The sequence below is a fragment of the Macaca thibetana genome, chromosome 3 (genome assembly GCF_024542745.1).
Source record: "Macaca thibetana thibetana isolate TM-01 chromosome 3, ASM2454274v1, whole genome shotgun sequence".
Lineage (NCBI taxonomy): Eukaryota > Metazoa > Chordata > Mammalia > Primates > Cercopithecidae > Macaca > Macaca thibetana.
In genome coordinates this window covers 159770016-159789119 of record NC_065580.1, presented here as the reverse complement: position 1 = coordinate 159789119, position 19104 = coordinate 159770016, and the positions used below count along the sequence as shown (strand labels likewise).

Sequence of the window (19104 nt, the reverse complement as noted above, 5' to 3'; positions counted from 1 at the left end):
GAGTGCAGTGGCCGGATCTCAGCTCACTGCAAGCTCCGCCTCCCGGGTCTACGCCATTCTCCTGCCTCAGCCTCCCGAGTAGCTGGGACTACAGGCGCCCGCCACCTCGCCCGGCTAGTTTTTTGTATTTTTTAGTAGAGACGGGGTTTCACCGGGTTAGCCAGGATGGTCTCGATCTCCTGACCTCGTGATCCGCCCGTCTTGGCCTCCCAAAGTGCTGGGATTACAGGCTTGAGCCACCGCGCCCGGCCTTTATTTTAAAGGTTCTATTATTTTCAGCAGGAGAATGCATCTACTAAGGCCAAATTATTGACCAAAACTTAATAAATCAAAAAAATTCCTGACTTTCATCCCTGTTGCATATAAGACTGAAGAGTTTTGTCTCATCCAGCAAGGGAAGTGCTGCTAGGCTGCTATCACAAAAGTATCTTTCTTTCTGCTGAATAAAGGAAAGGCTCTCTCACCCCGCGTGGACGCCACACTGCTCCTCAGACAACAATAGCAGACTGTGAAAGACGCCCTTAACCAGCAGAGGTAGACAGGAAGTCATGAACCCACTTCCCCTCATTGACAAGGTTTGTTCAATCAAGAACATCAGCCTATGTCAAAGTAGTAGCCTTTGGGTGTTAAACAAAGAGATACTTATAAGTATAGAACAGACAAGTTAATGCTAGTGCCAGAAAGAAGTTGGGGCATATCTGTTACCAGACAATAAAAGCATCCCTTACAATGTCAATGTGGCCTGAAAAGAGCCCAAAAGAAACAGAGGAAAAAGAAGTTAGAGCACGAGTGCTTTGAGGCTCCCATCAAAAATAACGGCCATATATAAAATGTATTTATCAGAGAAAAATGAGAAATTAACGTAGAATACACATGAGCGGTCTCGGCAATAAACACAGTATTAAATTCTTGGGCCCGTCTACTAACATTGAGTGAAAGAAAGATCACACCGTTTTTCAGAAGAAAACTTGTGAAGTCAGTCGCGTGGGACTAGGAAACTCTCACCTGAATGTTGACAAACACGCCATGATATGTCTCATACAGAACTTTGTTACCCTTCGCGTGCAGAGGAAATTCAAACGGGATTTCGGTTTTGCCGCTGGGAAACTTCCCTGGCTTCACCATTTCTATGGTGCTGTTGATAATCTGGATAGGCTGTAAACAAAAATCAGTTCAGTCCATCGGCATGCCCTTGGAGACGTCCTTTCCCATTACAGTGTCTATTAATAACCTTCTGAAAGACACAGCACCCTGACCCGCTGGAGGCTACCATCCTGCTGTCTTGGGCAGCTCTGTGCTGGGTCTGGAGATGAACAGTGACTTGGCTCTGTTTTTTAAGACTCTGGCACAATAAGGATTGATTTACAACATGAGACACACAGGTGCTTGATACACATGGGAACTGAACTGATACATCCCTCTCTCCTCCCCAAGTATCTCATCTAACTGTTTGAACAACCCCGATCTTCAGGATCAAGAAGCAGACCCTGCACAGTGAGGCTGCCTGGCTAACAGGGTGATGTGTGAACCCACGGCTCCCCTCACCCAGCCCCGGGCTCTTCTGGGCAGCGCTGCCTCTGCTCCTGACAGCCCACCAGCTTCCTCAGAGCCTTCCTGCTGCAGCCGCTTGGGGAGAGCAGGCCTTTCCTCCAGCCCTGAGGCCTGCACAGACCTCCTCAGCTGGGCCTCCAAGGAGGAACAGGAGGGTACTAATATTTGGAACCTGCCTTCAAGGCAGGTATTCGTGCTTTTTAAGCGTTTATAGTTTAACATCAGTGGCTCTGAGAAGACCCATGACTTAGGAAGTCAATCTCTTAAGTACTAATGGATTAAAATAAAATCGTAGAAAACAGGAAGCCCCTAAATCTGAACACTGTGAATGCACCTTTCTCTGTCTTCAGTCTTCTCCCCGTAAAATTTAAAGAGTTAATATGTCCTTCAGGAAAAGGAAACCATAAGAATAGAGAAAGAGTTTACATTCTGGAACACAAAACTCTACCCTAAATGACAAAAAGAACAGTTACTTACTCTATTTTCATCTTACCTTAGTGTCCAATCAACAGTAGCATAGACACAGCTAATAAAATAACAGCTTGGATTTTGGAAGGCATGTAACGTAAGCCACAGGCACAGCTTCTCAGAAGAACTGTGATCTTTTTTTTTTTTGGGAGATGGAGTTTCGCTCTGATTGCCCCAGCTAGAGTGCAGTGGTGCCATCTCAGCTCACTGCAACCTCCGCCTCCTGGGTTCAAGTGATTCTCCTGCATCAGCCTCCCAAGTAGCTGGGATTACAGGCACACGCCACCACGCCTGGCTAATTTTTTGTATTTTTAGTAGAAACGGTATTTCACCATGTTAGTCAGGCTGGTCTCAAACTCCTGACCTCAGGTGATCTGTCTGCCTCAGCCTCCCAAAGTGCTGGGATTACAGGCATGAGCCACCATGCCCGGCTATCATCTTTTTAATGGCTGAAATTAATACATTTATAGTTCTCCTAATCCTATTTATCAAATGGGAATATAAGCAGACTTTCAATAACAGGATATACTCAGAAACAAAGTATCTCCATTTTCGCAGGTTGAAAAGTAAATATCAGAAGTATAACTACCACCATCCCTTGCAAAATAACAACAGATAACAATAAAGGCACACAGCAAGTGAAACCCACCATAAACATGTCTTTTTTAAGAGACATGTGTGTTGCTCTGTTGCTGAGGCTGGAGTAGAGTGCTGTGATCATAGCTCACTGCAGCCTTGAACTCCTGGGCTCAAGGGATCCTCCCGCCTCAGCCTCCTGAGTAGCTGGGACTACAGGCACGCACCACCACACCCAGTTAATTTTTAAAGTTTTTAGAGAGATGGGGTCTTGCTATGTTGCCCAGGCTACTCTCAAACTCCTGGGCTCAAGCAATCCTCCCGCCTTGGCCTCCCAAATTACTGGGATTACAAGCCTGAGCCACTGCGCCTGGCCCTGAGCCACTGCACCCAGCCCAGCATTTCAACATTGAACTAAAATTTGCAATCTAAGCATTATTTCTTACCTTAACAGAATTATAAAAAGCTTCAAACACACCCACACTTTTGGCACTGAGCTGGAGGTTTACAGTTCCTTCCATGGTCAAAGACACTCCCTGGTGTTGGACTGAATCCTTACTCGATATGACCACCACGCCGGAGAGCACTTCCTGGGAGACAAAAGACAGCCACCAATCAAATTAGCATGCTTCTTTCATTCACCTTGCTTATTAGCAAAAATAGGTCTCCTTCACAATCAATTTGTTTAAAGATCCAGACATTCACTGAGACACCTGGATACCAGGGTGGAGAAGGCCCAGGCCCTGGTAGGGGCCAGGTGCCCACTGATAATGACATGGCAGCCTGGACACACCTGACAGGGAGCACCAGAGTGTGGGGATGAGAAATCTCATCCCGTCACTGCCTTTCAGACATGTCTTCATTCCTGGTTGGGGAATCTCAACAGATGTCTGAGTTCAAGAGTGCAAAGAGAAGGGCCAGGGCAAATAGTAAGTTCCCAGTGATATCACGCATGGGCATAGATGACGTCCCTTCAAAAGAAACACAAGAAAATAAAACCCTGTTCGTTAGGCTCTTTCTCAGTAGCACTGACTAAAATGACAGCACATCTGCAAATGCATGAGTGACTGAACACAATGGTTAGCCTGGTATCCTTTCTGCCCAGAAATGCCTACTCTGGGCGAGATTGGAGGTTATTGGTGCCATCCACGAGGCAGCAGCATGCCACCTTCCGGAAGGACTGCCCTGTCCCTGTAGTTCCTGCTCACACCGAGAGGCATCAGCGCCTCGATTCCCTTGGTTCACACATCATTGAGAGACTTCACAGCAGATCATCTGTGCTGTGATCACCTTCATCTGAAGGTAATTACTGAGTAATAGATTACGGATAGTAACTACATTTGCTATTGGAGAGCAGTTTCTTCCTGTCACCATAGAACTGGACAGTCTCAATTTGTTACAGGGGCTTGAGTGGAAGAGGAAGTTGAGACGATGAAATAGCATCAACCAGAACAGAAAGGCTGAATCCACAATCCACACAGAATAACATGTTTCAGGCTGGGAATGGTGGCTCACGCCTGCAGTCCCAGCACTTTCAGAGGCCAAGGTGGACAGGTTGCTTGAGCCCAGGAGTTTGAGACCAGCCTGGGTAACATAGCGAGACTCCATCTCTACAAATAATAAAAAAAATTAGCTGAGGGTAGTGGCACCCGCCTGTGGTCCCAGCTACTGGGGAGGCTGAGGTGGGAGAATTGCTTGAGCCTGGGGGGTTGAGCCTGCAGTGAGCTGTGACTACGCTACTGCATTTCAGCCTGGGTGACAGAGCAAGACCCTATCTCAAAAATCAACAGTAAAAATAAAAATTGGCCTGCAGATCAAACCATTAAAAAACATCTGTCCTACTGGTGTTTAAATCTGCTTATCTTTTTTTTTTTTTTTTTTTTTTTTTTTTTTTTTTTTTTGAGACAGAGTCTTGCTCTGTCGCCCAGGCTGGAGTGCAGTGGCGGGATCTCAGCTCACTGTAAGCTCCGCCTCCCGGGTTCACGCCATTCTCCTGCCTCAGCCTCCCGAGTAGCTGGGACTACAGGTGCCCGCCACCACGCCTGGCTAATTTTTTGTATTTTTAGTAGAGACAGGGTTTCACTGTGGTCTCGATCTCCTGACTTCGTGATCCGCCCACCTCAGCCTCCCAAAGTGCTGGGATTACAGGCGTGAACCACCGCACCCGGCCTAAATCTGCTTATCTTTTATTTCTTCTAGATATCCAGTGAAAAATTTTTACCAAGTTCTTTCTTTAACTTGAATTTTGGAAGCAAGAAATATTCTATGTCCCTTAAACGTGCTAAGTATTTTGTTTTTGGTTCCACTCCCCAACCCAAAGCCTTGAAGTCTAATGAAAACAAACACGATCATCTCCATTTTAAGCAATCTTAAGAATAAAATGAGTTCTCTTTGAATTCTGCTTAAAATGGAGATGACCTTGTTTGTTTCAATGTTAATGTTTAATGTTTAATTTGCTGCTCCTAAAAAATTCCTAAGCAGACTTAAACAAAAATTCCTGTGAAGTAACTTAAATTCTAAGTTTAATTAACAGTAATTCTATTAATTTTTTGTATAGCCCAGATTCAAATGGAAATTTAATATTAAAAATTTAGGCCAGGTAAGGTGGCTCATGCTTGTAATCCAGCACTTTGGTAGGCTAAGGCAGGAGGATCACTTGAGCCCAGGAGTTCAAGACCAGCCTGCGCGGCATAATGGGACTCCTTCTCTACAAATAAAAAAATTTTAAAAATGAGGCAGGCCTGGTGGTGTGCTGAGGAGGCTGAGGGCGGGACGATCTCTCGGGCCTGGGAGGTGAAGGCTACAGTGAGCCATGACTGAGCCACTGTACTCCAGCCTGAGAAATAGAGTGAGAGCCTGTCTCAAAAAGAGAAAAAGAAATTTCAATCCACTAGTATATTTTTAAAAATTTACTTGACAAATATATCCCACAAATAAATGAGACAAAATAATTTGTGAGCTTTATCAATTAAACAACACAGTAGCACTTGAGGATGGTTCCATTCCTATGTAATCATAACACTTTCCATCAATCTCACGGGAACAGATCTCTGGGTCTCACTGATTGGCATATTCTAACTATGACATCAGTAAAGCCTTTTCCTTCCTTAATCCCTGCAGCACAGGAAGAAAAGTAGTGACATACCGCAGAAGCAAGCAGAGTAGATATTTTATGACTCAAGGGATTCTTTCATCATTCTTTCAGTGAGACACAATATAGTACAGAAAATACAAAATTAACATTTGTAGATAATTTAGATATTCTTACAATATCCAGGTTTATTCAACTCCTACCAATGAAAGAAGGATAGGGAATCAGCCACCTGAGGCCGAGGAGCCAAGGGATTTAGAAACAGACGGTTTAACAGAGAGGCAAGATCTGTCTACACAATGCCGGATTCATCCTGGCAGAGGAAGATAGGATACACCGGAATAACAGACATTAAGGAAAACCCGAGATCTCACCAAGAACTTCTCCCTCAGATTTTTGTCTAGACTTTCACCAGGAAGACATAAGATTTATGGCTCCAGATAGTACTAATACCTAGTCCAACATCACAAGCAGAGGCCTTCAACCGGGGGCATGACTACAAAGAGGGACCATTCACAGACTGGCAACAAACCCAGAAAGTTACACTGAAATCGTGTGCAGGGTGCTACCGTTTTGGGAGAAGAGCCGTAGCTTTTGTCTCATCATCAAGGAGGCGCCTGGCCTGGGAAAGGCCATGTTGTCAAGCGGGAGAAGGAAGAGGCGCAGCCCTGTGTGGTGTGCGTGCTCATCACAGAAGCCAGCACAGACGCTGGGACCCATCCGCGTTAGGAAGAGCAGACCCCTCTTCAGGGTGAGAAAAGAAAAGAGCTTTCCTTTGAGGAATGTGAATACTTTTACGTTATCCAGCCCAGAGACACTGAAATGAGACAGCAGTCCCGTCCTCCCCTTCTCTGGGTTGTGCTCATCTCTGGAAACCACCTGCTTTTGCCACCAGCAGCTAAGCTATAAATTACCTCAATCACACCACATCCGCGACTAGAGCCCGCACCCTAGAGCTTAACTATGGAGAACCAATCGCCCATCGATGTCATGTCTGTAAGCCAATGAGAATTCCTGACAAACAACTTTTATCACCCCACTCCCTGTCTCCCTTTCTTTGCCTTAACAACCTACTTGTAACACAGGTGAACGGAGTTCATATCCAAGGTCACTGGGTCCGTATCTTCTGGGCAGCTGTCCTCTCTTTTGCTCATGTCAGCTCTTTATCATACTTTGTGCCTCAGCCTCTTTGTTTTAGGTGGACAGAAGCGACGCATCCAAGAACCACACCACTCAGAGCCTGCTTCGAGGGGGCCAAGTCCCTGCCCTGGAGGAGCTAAATCTGGAGAGAGGCCTGAAGCTGCCCATCTTCAACCTCAGCCCAAAGACCAGCCTGGGAACAAGCATTCCAAAGGCTCCTGGCCATCCTTGCTCTTCTCAGCTTTGCTGGCTCTCACAGCAGAAACCACTGGCAAGTTTGTTCAAAGGGGGGCAAAAGTAACCACAGTTTCTAACTTTGTATTCTCTTTTTTTCCTCATTCACTCTGTCAGCCAGGCTGGAGTGCAGTGGCACAATCTGGGCTCACTGTAACCTCTGCCTCCTGGGTTCAAGCAATTCTCCTGCCTCAGCCTCCCGAGTGGCTGGGACTACGGGCATGCGCCACCACGCCCGGCTAATTTTTTGTATTGTTAGTAGGGTTTCTCCATGTTGGCCAGGCTGGTCTTGAACTCCTGACCTCAAGTGATCCACCCGTCTCAGGCTCCCAAAGTGCTGGGATTACAGGTGTGAGCCACCGTGCCCAGCCTAACCTTGTATTCTCTAAATGTAAAAGGCCACTACCAAACTATACAACTCTTTTTCTTATTTGTTTTCTGGAATAAAATGCCAAAACCATAATTGGGACTCTGGATTTGAAAATGGTGGCATCAAGTCAGCGATCCCTCTTGGCTTCCTGGAAATCACCCAAAGAACAAGAACCAAAACCACCAACTGCATTTTTGGCAAAGCAAGGAGACAGCTAAATACCATGAAATAGGTGAAAGAGCTGTTAAAAGAAGTGAAGACTGACCAGGGGGACATGTGATGAAAAACAGAAACAAGGCCCCCAGCTCTGCAAATGTGCTTCTTCTGGAAAGTGAGGGTACACCTGGGAACAGCTGAGGCCACACCCAGAGAGGCATCCTGTCAACCTACCCCGTGCTGGAAGCAGTCGGTCTCTGCAGTGGTGGAGACAACGAGCCCCTCTGCAAGGTGCAAACGCCCTGCAGCTGGTTACTGCATGGGTTCACACAAAGTAAAGATGAAAGAAACTCACACGTAAATCCTCCTGCTATTAGAACACTCCAGCCAGCCTGTTCTAGGAATAAATTCATCTCCTGCAAGGAGAAGTTAAAAGGAACCAGCAGAGGAGCACATGACATCTAATGGATTAAAAAATGACAGTGGGAAGGGAAAGGAAGGAGGGGAAGTGAGGAAGGGGAGAAATACCAGCGGCAGATGAATACGAAAGCCGGATCAGTTCACTATTCTACTTAGATTTTTAAGCAGTTCGCCATCTCATGCACACAGTAAGAGCCACAGAGGCCTACAAAGCGGGACCCACCCTCTCCTTACCTGACCGCCCTCATGTGGGGCCCTCTGCTCCCTCACTCCTGCCCTCACCCCCTTGCCACTCCTTTCAGAGGCCTGCACATTCCAGCCTTAGGCACCTGCCCATGCTCCTTGCTCCAACTCCTTGTTCTTCTCAGATACCTGCAGGGCTCGGTTCCATGAGCCCACATTTAAAACTGTACTACTCCCGGCCGGGCGCGGTGGCTCAAGCCTGTAATCCCAGCACTTTGGGAGGCCGAGACGGGCGGATCACGAGGTCAGGAGATCGAGACCATCCTGGCTAACACAGTGAAACCCCGTCTCTACTAAAAAATACAAAAAACTAGCCGGGCGAGGTGGCGGGCGCCTGTAGTCCCAGCTACTCGGGAGGCTGAGGCAGGAGAATGGTCTAAACCCGGGAGGCGGAGCTTGCAGTGAGCTGAGATCCGGCCACTGCACCCCAGCCTGGGCGACAGAGCAAGACTCTGTCTCAAAAAAAAAAAAAAAAAAAAAAAAACTGTACTACTCCCTCCCTAGCACTCATTATCCCCCCTCCCTGACTGCACTCTGTGACACACCTTCCAAAATAATGACAAAAGTGCCTCCTTATTTTATTTATTGTCTGTCTCCTGCCCCTGAACATAAACTCCACCAGGGCAGAGTGATTGGCAACAGTATGCATTCAAAGAACACTTACTAAATGAATAAACGATCATTCACCAGAAAAAAAATCCATACTATCATACCATCAAGCAGATGAAAATGGTGAATGTGCATTTCACCATGAATTTTTAAAGTCCAAAGAGACAGTTGCTTCTATAAAGGATGAACACAAAACAGAGCTATAAGAGCTCAGGGAGGAAATGGTGAGGCAAAAGGGAGAGATAAAAATATAGGAAAGCAAACCACCATAGAAAATAAAGTTAAAAGGGTCTAAGGATATACGCAGGGCAGAAATGACAAAATCCAAATAAATTAAATGAAAATTTAAGAAAGAATTCAAAAAGAACCACAAAGACAGAGATAAAATTGGAGACAGGTGACAAGCACACATCTGTGCCTAATTAAGTTCCAAATAAGAAAACTGAAATAACGAAACAGAACAAATATTTACTGTGATAATTAAAAAAACACTCAAGGGCAAAGGAATTAGGAGCACTCAATGAAAATACTCTGTAGCAAAAGTGTTCTTATTCAAAAAAAATATCCTTTAGGAGTCAGGAAAAAAGATCAAGTCACTCATAAGAGGAAAAGAAACCGTATTTCTCCATAGCAAAATGGAATTCAAAATGCAAGTAGAATGATACAACAATGCTCAAGGAAATGAAGTGTGACCCTAGAATTTATACTCACCTAATCTGTCATTCCAATGTAACTGAAAGTTTTAAATGTGCAAAAATAAAAAAATCCAACCAAACTAAAAAAAAACATATACCAAGCAATACTATATAAAAGTCCTTCTTGAGGAATGTACTAAATAGTAAACTATAGCTATCCACGAGATGGCTAGAAAAACTATGTCAAAGGAAGCAACTGTGAGGATTAACTCCATTTAATTGTAAGAAGACGACTGAGATATGTGATGATTATAATGAAAGAAGAGAATGCAAAATGTAAGTCCTGACAATGTAGAATGTAACTGACACTAGTTGGGAGACTAAGAGAACTAGAATCTAGGAAGTAGTATAATGTACATGGCTTCCCCATCTTTGACAGTTGGGATTGAAAAATGTATTATTCAAACCATACTTCCATACTTTTTTTTTTTTTTTTTAAAGACAGGGTCTTATTGTCGACCAGGCTGGAGTGCAGTAGTGTAATCATAGCTCACTGCAACCTCCACCTCCCAGGCTCCACTGATCCTCCTGCCTCAGCCTCCTGAGTGGCTGGGACTACAGGCACACACCACCACACCCAGCTAAGTTTTGTATTTTTTGTAGAGATGGGGTTTTGCCATGTTGCCCAGGCTAGTCTTGAACTCTTGGGCTCAAGCAATCCTGCCGTGGCCTTCCAAAGTGCTGGGATTACAGGTGTGAGTCAACCGCACCTGGTCTACACTTTTCAGTATGGTAGCCGTGAGCCATATGTGACTATTGAAACTTAAACTTACATTAATAGTTAAAATTCAGGTCCTTCCATTTCAAGTGTTTAATAGCCACACTATGGCCAGTGGCCATCATAAGGGACAGAGCAGATAAGAAGTACATTCACATCATCACAGAGAGCTCTACTGGACAGTGCTGATTTAAAATTAATAAACCAAATAATGTCATACAAATAAACTTAACAGAAGTAAACAACAACGAATACTGTAAGTGACTAAGATCAGGTAGTAGAGGGAAGAAAGGGAAAGGAAAGAGGAAATATGCTAATTTACCATTGTTCACAGTAGGAAATTAATAAATAATGTCTAAAATGTGAAGATTCAGGTACAATAAGAAGTTGCAAGGGTAACAGTTAGAACAATAGAAAATCATACAAACATAAAGCAAACAAGACAGACTGTAGAGAGAAAGATGTTTCAAAAGTTACTTAAAAACACATTCCCCCCAACCAAGCAGGAATGACAGAACTAATGCCAAACATATGCCACATTAACAAACGAGCCAAAGGCCGGGCGCGGTGGCTCAAGCCTGTAATCCCAGCACTTTGGGAGGCCGAGACGGGTGGATCACGAGGTCAGGAGATCGAGACCATCCTGGCTAACACAGTGAAACCCCGTCTCTACTAAAAAATACAAAAAAACTAGCTGGGCGAGGTGGTGGGCGCCTGTAGTCCCAGCTACTCGGGAGGCTGAGGCAGGAGAATGGCCTGAACCCGGGAGGCGGAGCTTGCAGTGAGCTGAGGTCCGGCCACTGCACTCCAGCAAGGGGGACAGAGTGAGACTCCGTCTCAAAAAAAAAAAAAAAAAAAAACAAACAAACAAAAAAAAAAACAAACGAGCCAAATTAATGCCTATTCAAAAACAGACATTAATATTATATTACAAGGCAAAATCCAATTTTATGTTGTATGACAGAGAAGCACCTAAAATGGCAGGGGTGGAGGGTGGATTTGGAAAGGATAATAAAGAAAGGATAAGCAAAGGCAAAGAAAGAAGGCATGGATTGTCATCTTAATATCAGACGATGCTGAATTCAGAGAATGAAGGATTAAACAAGACAAAGGGTACTTTACAATTCTAAAGGAGCACTTGCAATGAAGACTTGTGAGGCCGGGTGTGGTGGCTCATGCTTGCAATTCTAGCACTTTGGGAGGCCGACGCAGGAGGATTGTTTGAGCCCAGGAGTTCAAGACCAACCTGGGCAGCATAGTGAGACCCTGTCTCTAAAAAAAGAAAAAGACATGTGGTATTATTATATTATTATCGGATCAAAAAGTGTCAACATTTGTAAAGCAAAAACTACAGGGAATAGATTTAAGGCGAAACTGAGTAAAAGAAATTCGTTGTGGGAGATATTAATTTACAGATCATGACCGATAGAGTAGACAGAAAGAAATGAGGATACAGAAGACCTACAGTACATATCAACAGGGTATAACGAACTGGCACACACAGATCTCTACACCCTGAAAACAGAGCATATGTTCTCTTCAATGTCCATGATATACTTTTAAAAACTGGCCAAACTGATCCCTTAATAAGTCCAATAGGTCTTTCTTCGGGGCGGGGGGAAGAAATGCAAATTATTAAATAATCTAATCAAAAAGAAAACCACAAATATCCAAAGTAAGAATTAACAGGCAACTACTAGAAAAATGGAGGTAATTAAAAGATAATATTCAACTTATTCAACTATATGTAAGTAAATTTGAAAAGCTAAGTGAATTATTTTTCTGGGAAAATATAATTTATCCAAAATCACTCCAAGAGAGACATGAAATCCAAGCAAATCAATCATCATAGAAAAAATAAAGTTCTAAATAAAGTCCCCAAACCTGACAGCTTCACAGGAGATCATTCTCTGAATTTCCCTGTGTAAAGAACAGAAAATTCCAATATAAAACTATTAGAAAGCAAGGAACTTAAAAAAAAAAAAACAAAGCAAACATAACAACGACAGCAAAATAAGACAAAACTCTACACACTCAGAGAGACAGTGAGAGAGAAAGACAGGAGAAGAGAGAAAACTAGACTATTCTCATTTGTAAATACCAGTGCAAAGGTCCTAAATAAAATATTAGCGAATGCAGTCCAGTAGCAACTTAAAGCAACACTATACATAACCAAGTAGAATTTAGTCAAGTAATATAAGCATAGTTTAATAAAGAGAAAACTAGTAGTACAGCTCATATTATTAGCTATGAAGAGAAAAATTATATATAGTCATCTCCATAGATGCTGAAAAGGCATTTGATAAAATTTATGCATTCCTCATAAAATTCTTAGTAAAATAATAGAAGAATACTTCCTTAAAATGACCAAATATATCTACCTTACCCAAAAGCCAGCATCAAACTTAATGAGAAAACAAGATATCATCCATTTAAGTCAGGAATAAAAGAACGTTATCCTTCAATTAACGTTCTGCAAGTACTAGTTAATACAATAAAACTAGAGAAAGAAAGAAGTAATTCAAAGGGAGAAGGTAAAATGATCACTATTTGCACATGATATGAGTGTATACCTGAAGAAACCCAAGGGAATCTACTGAAAAACTACTATCAACATGAAGAGAATTTCAGAAAAGATGGTAGCTGGGTACAAAATTAACATAGAGAAACCAGTAAGTATCACATATAAACCAAAAACTAGTGAGAAGATACAATGGAAGAAATGGCCTTATTTTCAAAAGGAACAAAAAGTTAAATTATTATAAGTCAATTTAACAGGAAATGTCTAAAAATCCCAGATGACAAAACTTAAAACATGCCTGAAAGCCACAAAAGAAAATCTGAAGAAACGGCAAAGCATGCCGGACTTTGAGTAGGAAAGATTTAACACCCTTAACAAGTCTGCTTTCCCAGAAGTAAGTTTATAAAGGCAACCTCATCTTAAAGAAAATACCACCACAATTGTTTTTCTTTTTGAAGGGGAGATGGCGGGAGTGGGAGGGATACACTAGACAAGCTGATTCTGAAGTTTATATGCAATGATAAATCCGAAAAGAAGAAAATTGGAGAAACTAGCACTGTGAGGTATTACGATGCTACTATAATTTACAAAGTGTGGTACAGGACACATGTTCAGGCTGAAAGATCAATGGAACAGAAAGTCCAGAAATAGATTCAGATAGTATAGGAAGCTAATATTTGATAAAGGTAGCATTTAAAATCCATAGGCAAGAGAGGGAATATTCAATAAGTGATATCGGAAAACTGGCCAGAGAATTCGACCAAAAAAATTAAGTTGGGCCAGGCGCAGTGGCTCATGCCTGTAATCCCAACACTTTGGGAAGCCAAGGTGGGAAGATCACCTGAGATCAGGAGTTCGAGACCAACCTGGCCAACATGGTGAAACACCATCTCCACTAAAAATACAAAAATTAGCCAGACATGGTGGTGCACGCTTATAGTCCCAGCTACTTGGGAGGCTGAGGCAGAAGAATCGTTTGGACCCAGGAGATGGCGGTTGCAGCGAGCCAAGATTGCACGACTGTACTCCAGCCTGGGTGACAGAGTAAGACTCTGTCTTTAAAAAAAAAAAAAAAAATTAAGTTGGACCATACTGAAACTTTTTGTGTATGACAAATGTAGCAAATACTTAACTGTAAAAACTGAAATAATAAAAATTTTGGACAAAACCATAGAGAATAATTTTTATCATATCAAAGTGGGAAAGGCCTTTCTATGAATGACTCAAAACTCTGAATAAATATGACTACAAATATGACTATGAACAATATTGCTATATAAATGATATACTAGGTAAAATATCTACAACTTAATATAACAAATTAGCCAAGGGTTGATTTCCCTAATTTTTTTTTTTTTTTTTTTTTTTTGAGACGGAGTCTTGCTCTGTCGCCCAAGCTGGAGTGCAGTGGCGCGATCCTAGCTCACTGCAAGCTCCGCCTCCTGGGTTCACGCCATTCTCCTGCCCCAGCCTCCCGAGTAGCTGGGACTACAGGCGCCCGCCACTGCGCCCGGCTCATTTTTTGTATTTTTAGTAGAGACGGGGTTTCACCGTGGTCTCGATCTCCTGACCTTGTGATCCGCCCGCCTCGGCCTCCCAAAGTGCTGGGATTACAGGCGTGAGCCACCGCGCCCGGCCGATTTCCCTAATATTTTAAGAACACCTAAAAGAAATCAAAGAAAGGCCGGGCACGGTGGTTCACGCTTGTAATCCCAGCACTCTGGGAGGCTGAGGTGGGTGGATCAGGAGGTGAAGAGTTCAAGACCAGCCTGGCCAAGATGGTGAAACCTCATCTCTACCAAAAATATAAAAATTAGCCAGGTGTGGTGGTGCACGCCTGTAATCTCAGCTACTTGGGAGGCTGAGGCAGAAGAATCACTTGAACCTGGGAGGCGGAGGTTGCAGTGAGCCGAGATCACGCCACTGCACTCCAGCCTGGGCGACAGAGCAAGACTCCATCTCAGGGGGAAAAAAAAAAAAAAAAATCAATGACAAAGATAAATCACTCAGAAGAAAAATGAAAAATAATGGGCAAATGATCTGAATGAAGAGCTCACAGAAAAGGGAATGCAGATTGTTCCTAAACACAGAAAAATATGCTCAATCTCAACAAAAATATGATAAATAGCAATTAAAACAAAGATTTTTAAATGTCATTACATGTGTTGCCAGAGGGGAGGCAACAAGCCTTCTCTGCATTGTTGGGGACAACCTAAAATGTTGCAACCTCGTGCTGGCTATTTGGCAAGACCAAAAACATTTTACAAACACATGGGCCCAGCAGATACATGTGCAGATGTGAGATGACTTATGAACATAGTTATTCATTGCAACACTGTTTGTAAATAACAAAAGATGGTCGACAAACTAAATTCCAACAATAGGAAAACTGTTGAGTTTTCTTTCCACAATGTGGTGGAGCTCATTTACATTAGTACACATGGGGGTGCAGGGCTAGTTTCCTTCTTTTATCTTAAGAACTGACTCCTTATTGCATATGAATTAGCACGTCCAGTCTATGCCCCTCACTCCCATACATTCTTTTTCTTTTTTTTTTAATTTAAAAGCTGTATATTGCACCATTTGTGAAAAAGGGGGAGAAAAAGCACATTTATACATATTCACTTGTAGATCCATACAGTATCTCTGGAAGGAATCACAAGAAATTGATAGCTGTGGTTGCCCCACAGAAGCCCTTGATGAATAGGGTGGGCGAGGCAGGGGGTATCTATCTTGAAATTCATGAATGTTGAACCCTATGAATTGATTACCTATTATAATGAATCCATTTTTAAATAAAACAAAATCTCAGAGTAGGTAGCCTTTAGACCTCAATGTACAAAGTTCTAAGCCTCTTAACTTTTGATAACCCACGAGCATAATAGTCTCTTCTCAGGAAAAGATCTGAAGATTTTGTGTTAAGAAGTCACATTTCTTTGGGTTATTTCTTATTTTGGACTTGAACACAACTGCTAGAGAAGTAAAAGCCTCTTAATGCCTCATTCATTCTCTCTGCAACGCTTTTCATAAATGGTCCTGGCAGTGTGATGAACCGTGACAGCCCATCTTCGTTCCCCACAGTCGTGTGCATATATCTAAACAAGGCCTTCCCTCCTAAACCACCTGAGATTCTTTCATCTCGTTTAATCTAAAGATCCGGTACACCTATAGTGAAATGTCTTTTTATTCACCAATGAGGACCAAATGTACTTCGCAGTTAACTAACATGAAAACAAAACACCAAGGAAGTTACTGAGCTGGGTGGGAAAACATGAGTGAGACAACTGCTTGTTGAAACACTCTACCCTTTCTTAGCAGCACCGAGAGGCCCATTATGATTAGAAAGCGGAAATCAGAAACATTTAAGAGATTTCAATTTGTTAGGTATCCCCATCTCCACTATTTGATATAACTGTTTTCCATCTTGTTTGAAAAACAGGATAAACAATCCCCAGATAGTTCTCCACATGGTAAGTAATGGCCAATATTACATGGTATTTACTTAAGTACATGGCTTACGTACCTGTGCTGCCAATACAGAGTTCCTCGTACAGAAAGAAACAAACAAACAAAAAAACTAAGACAATGCCATTCAGCCATCCCATTCCTAGATTTTAAAACCCAAGTGAAATGAAAGCTATGTTCACACAAAAATCATGCACAAGTGCTTCTGGCAGCGTTATTCATAATCACCCAAACGTCTTCTACAGGTGAATGGGATGATTGAACTGTGATACACCCATGCAAGGGCAGATAACTCGGCCATCAAAACGAATGAACTATTAACACACAACTTGGATGAATCCGAACGAAATGCATTATGCTAATGATAAAGCCAGATTCAAAGGCTACAAAACACATAATCATAGTTATGCCATTTACGTGACATTCTGGAAGAAGCAAACTATAGGGACGGAAAATGGGCTACAAAGGAGCACAAGGGAATTTGGGGGGCATCAGATCTGTTCTGTATCTTGAAGCGTGGATGGCTACAGTCTCAAGGAACTCTACACTGAAAAGAGTCATCTGTTTGCAATTATACCTGTTTTTAAAAAACACAGAAATTATCATGTATAAAAGGAAATAGTTACATTACTTTCTGGACAATTGAGTCATATTCTAAAATTGATTAATGTTTAAGTAAAATCTACAAAAGTCAGTTCACTAGCAGTGAAACTGTAACAAAATAACAAGACGTCAATTTACATGGCTTACGTACATGTGCTGTCAACATAGAGAAATAATACCATCATTTGACAAATTGTTCGGCATGCCTGCTGTGTCAGACACTGTTTTAGGCACTTGGACATGGCAGGGAATACAACAGGTGAAGCCCATGCTCTGGGGGCTTTAGTATCACATTCTGGGGCAGAACCAACATGGTAAAACATAGCTGGTTCCTTCTAAGTATGGCATAGGATCCACACAGGCGTCAATACCCAGTAAAATGGGCTGACAAAAAGCATGCTGTCCAACAGTGTGATGTGAAACTTCACTGAAACTTCTAGCTCTGAAACTTTCTTGAGAGCCTGGAAAAGAAACTGAAACCACTGAATAAAAGGTTAGAAGAAAGGGAAAAATACTATTCACAAAAAGTAAACATTAGTAAATGTAAGTATATGCAGGGTCTTGAGCAGCAGAGTATTAAATTCTAATCGTGGTGTGTTGGGTGAGTTCAGGAGTTAGATAGTACATATTAGTCAAATTATGTTAATACAGACTACCTGATACAGACTACCTGATACAGACTACCTGATTTCAGATTTCAATATAGATTGAGCATCCCTAGTCTGAAAATCTGAAATCTGCAATGTTCCAAAGTCCAAAGCTTTCTGGGCGCTGACCTGACATTCAAAGAAGACCCTCACTGGAGCATTTCGGATTCTGGATTTTTGGATTAGGGATGCTCAACCATTAAGTATCTACAAATACTCCAAATCTGAAAAAATTCCAAAATCCAAAACACCTCTAGTCCCAAGCATTTCAGATAAGGACTATTCAAGAAATAACATTCAAATGTGTAGGTTTACAAAGTTGACACTGGTTTGGAACTATTGGCCTAAGTGCATGTAAAGACTCCAGACTGTAAACCAAACATTTAGGAGGGCTCCAATTACAAAGGAGCCTGGAGTTGGCATAATTATAGGCCAAAGTAATGACCGTGGAACACAGGCAGTCCGCCAAAGAAAACGCTCTGTAGAGTCAGCCCACACTTACATAATGAACAACCCAAAGAGCCATCAGACTGAAATCCCAGTCAGAGTGAAACCATGTATGAATGACAATAGTGCAGTGTTCAATCCAAGCCAGGATGCAGGCAAACCTCAGAGTAGAGGACAAGAGATGAGTCTAGCAGCAAATGAGGCTGACAGCCTAAGGGGCCCTTGTCAGAAAGCAAGAGCACGGCTAGGTGGGGTGGCTTGCACCATACTCCCAACCCACGTTGGGAGGCTAGGCTGGGAGGATCACCTGAAACCAGGAGTTTAAGGCTGCAACAAGCTATGATTGTGCCACTGTGCTCCAGCCTGCGTTAACAGTGCGAGACCCCATCTCTAAAATAAATAAGTAAATAATGAAAGAGCTCAGGCTGGGTGCGGTGGTTCACGCCTGTAAGCCAGCACTTTGGGAGGCTGAGGCAGGCAAATCACCTGAGGTCAGGAGTTCAAGACCAGCCTGGTCAACATGGTGAAACCCGATCTCTACTAAAAATACAAAAATTAGCCAGGCATGGTGGCAGGCACCTGTAATCCCAGCTACTTGGGAGGCTGAGGCAGGAGAATCACTTGAACCCGGGAGGCAGAGGCTGCAGTGAGCCGAGACATTGCATTCTGCCTGGGTGACAAGAGCGAAACTCCGTCTAGGGGGGCAAAAAAAAAGAAAAGAAAAAAAAAGAGCTCAGCAAAAAGAGCACTGTAGGGCAAATCATGTGTTAATGAAGCAGTACGGAACAGGGTCTCTGCTTCAGGTTACTCCAGGGTGGGCTCTGGGGACAGATCACCTAAGGCTGCCCTATGAAACTACTGTGAGATGCGGAGAACGTCATGTGGTTAATTCTGGGCATTGTTCATGGGGCAGTAGAGGAGAAGGGGCAGAAGACATTCTTTTGTATTAGTTGCATTTTCTTAGCAAGTAAACACACATATTTTCAATTTACAAAACAGTTTTTTAAAATCTGAAACATACGGTCAAACTATCATGACTGTATTTTTTTTAGATTAGAAAAAGCTTATTTTTTTTCCTGATGATTAATGATGAATGGGATTTCTGCCCGTCGGCTCCTAATTTTCCATCGACAGGACTGCTGCTCCTTTC

At 42.7% G+C, this 19104-nt stretch overlaps 1 protein-coding gene across 1 annotated transcript in view; it reads right to left on the bottom strand.

The window, feature by feature from the left end:
• Positions 1-19104, bottom strand: part of VPS26C (VPS26 endosomal protein sorting factor C) — a 45072-nt gene that overhangs the window by 13692 nt on the left and 12276 nt on the right. The window contains exons 2-3 of the mRNA XM_050784624.1: positions 3042-3185; positions 1006-1155 (exon numbers count right to left, since the gene is read on the bottom strand). Of these exons, the coding sequence (XP_050640581.1) occupies positions 1006-1155; positions 3042-3185 (294 nt within the window). The remainder of the gene's footprint in view (positions 1-1005; positions 1156-3041; positions 3186-19104) is intronic.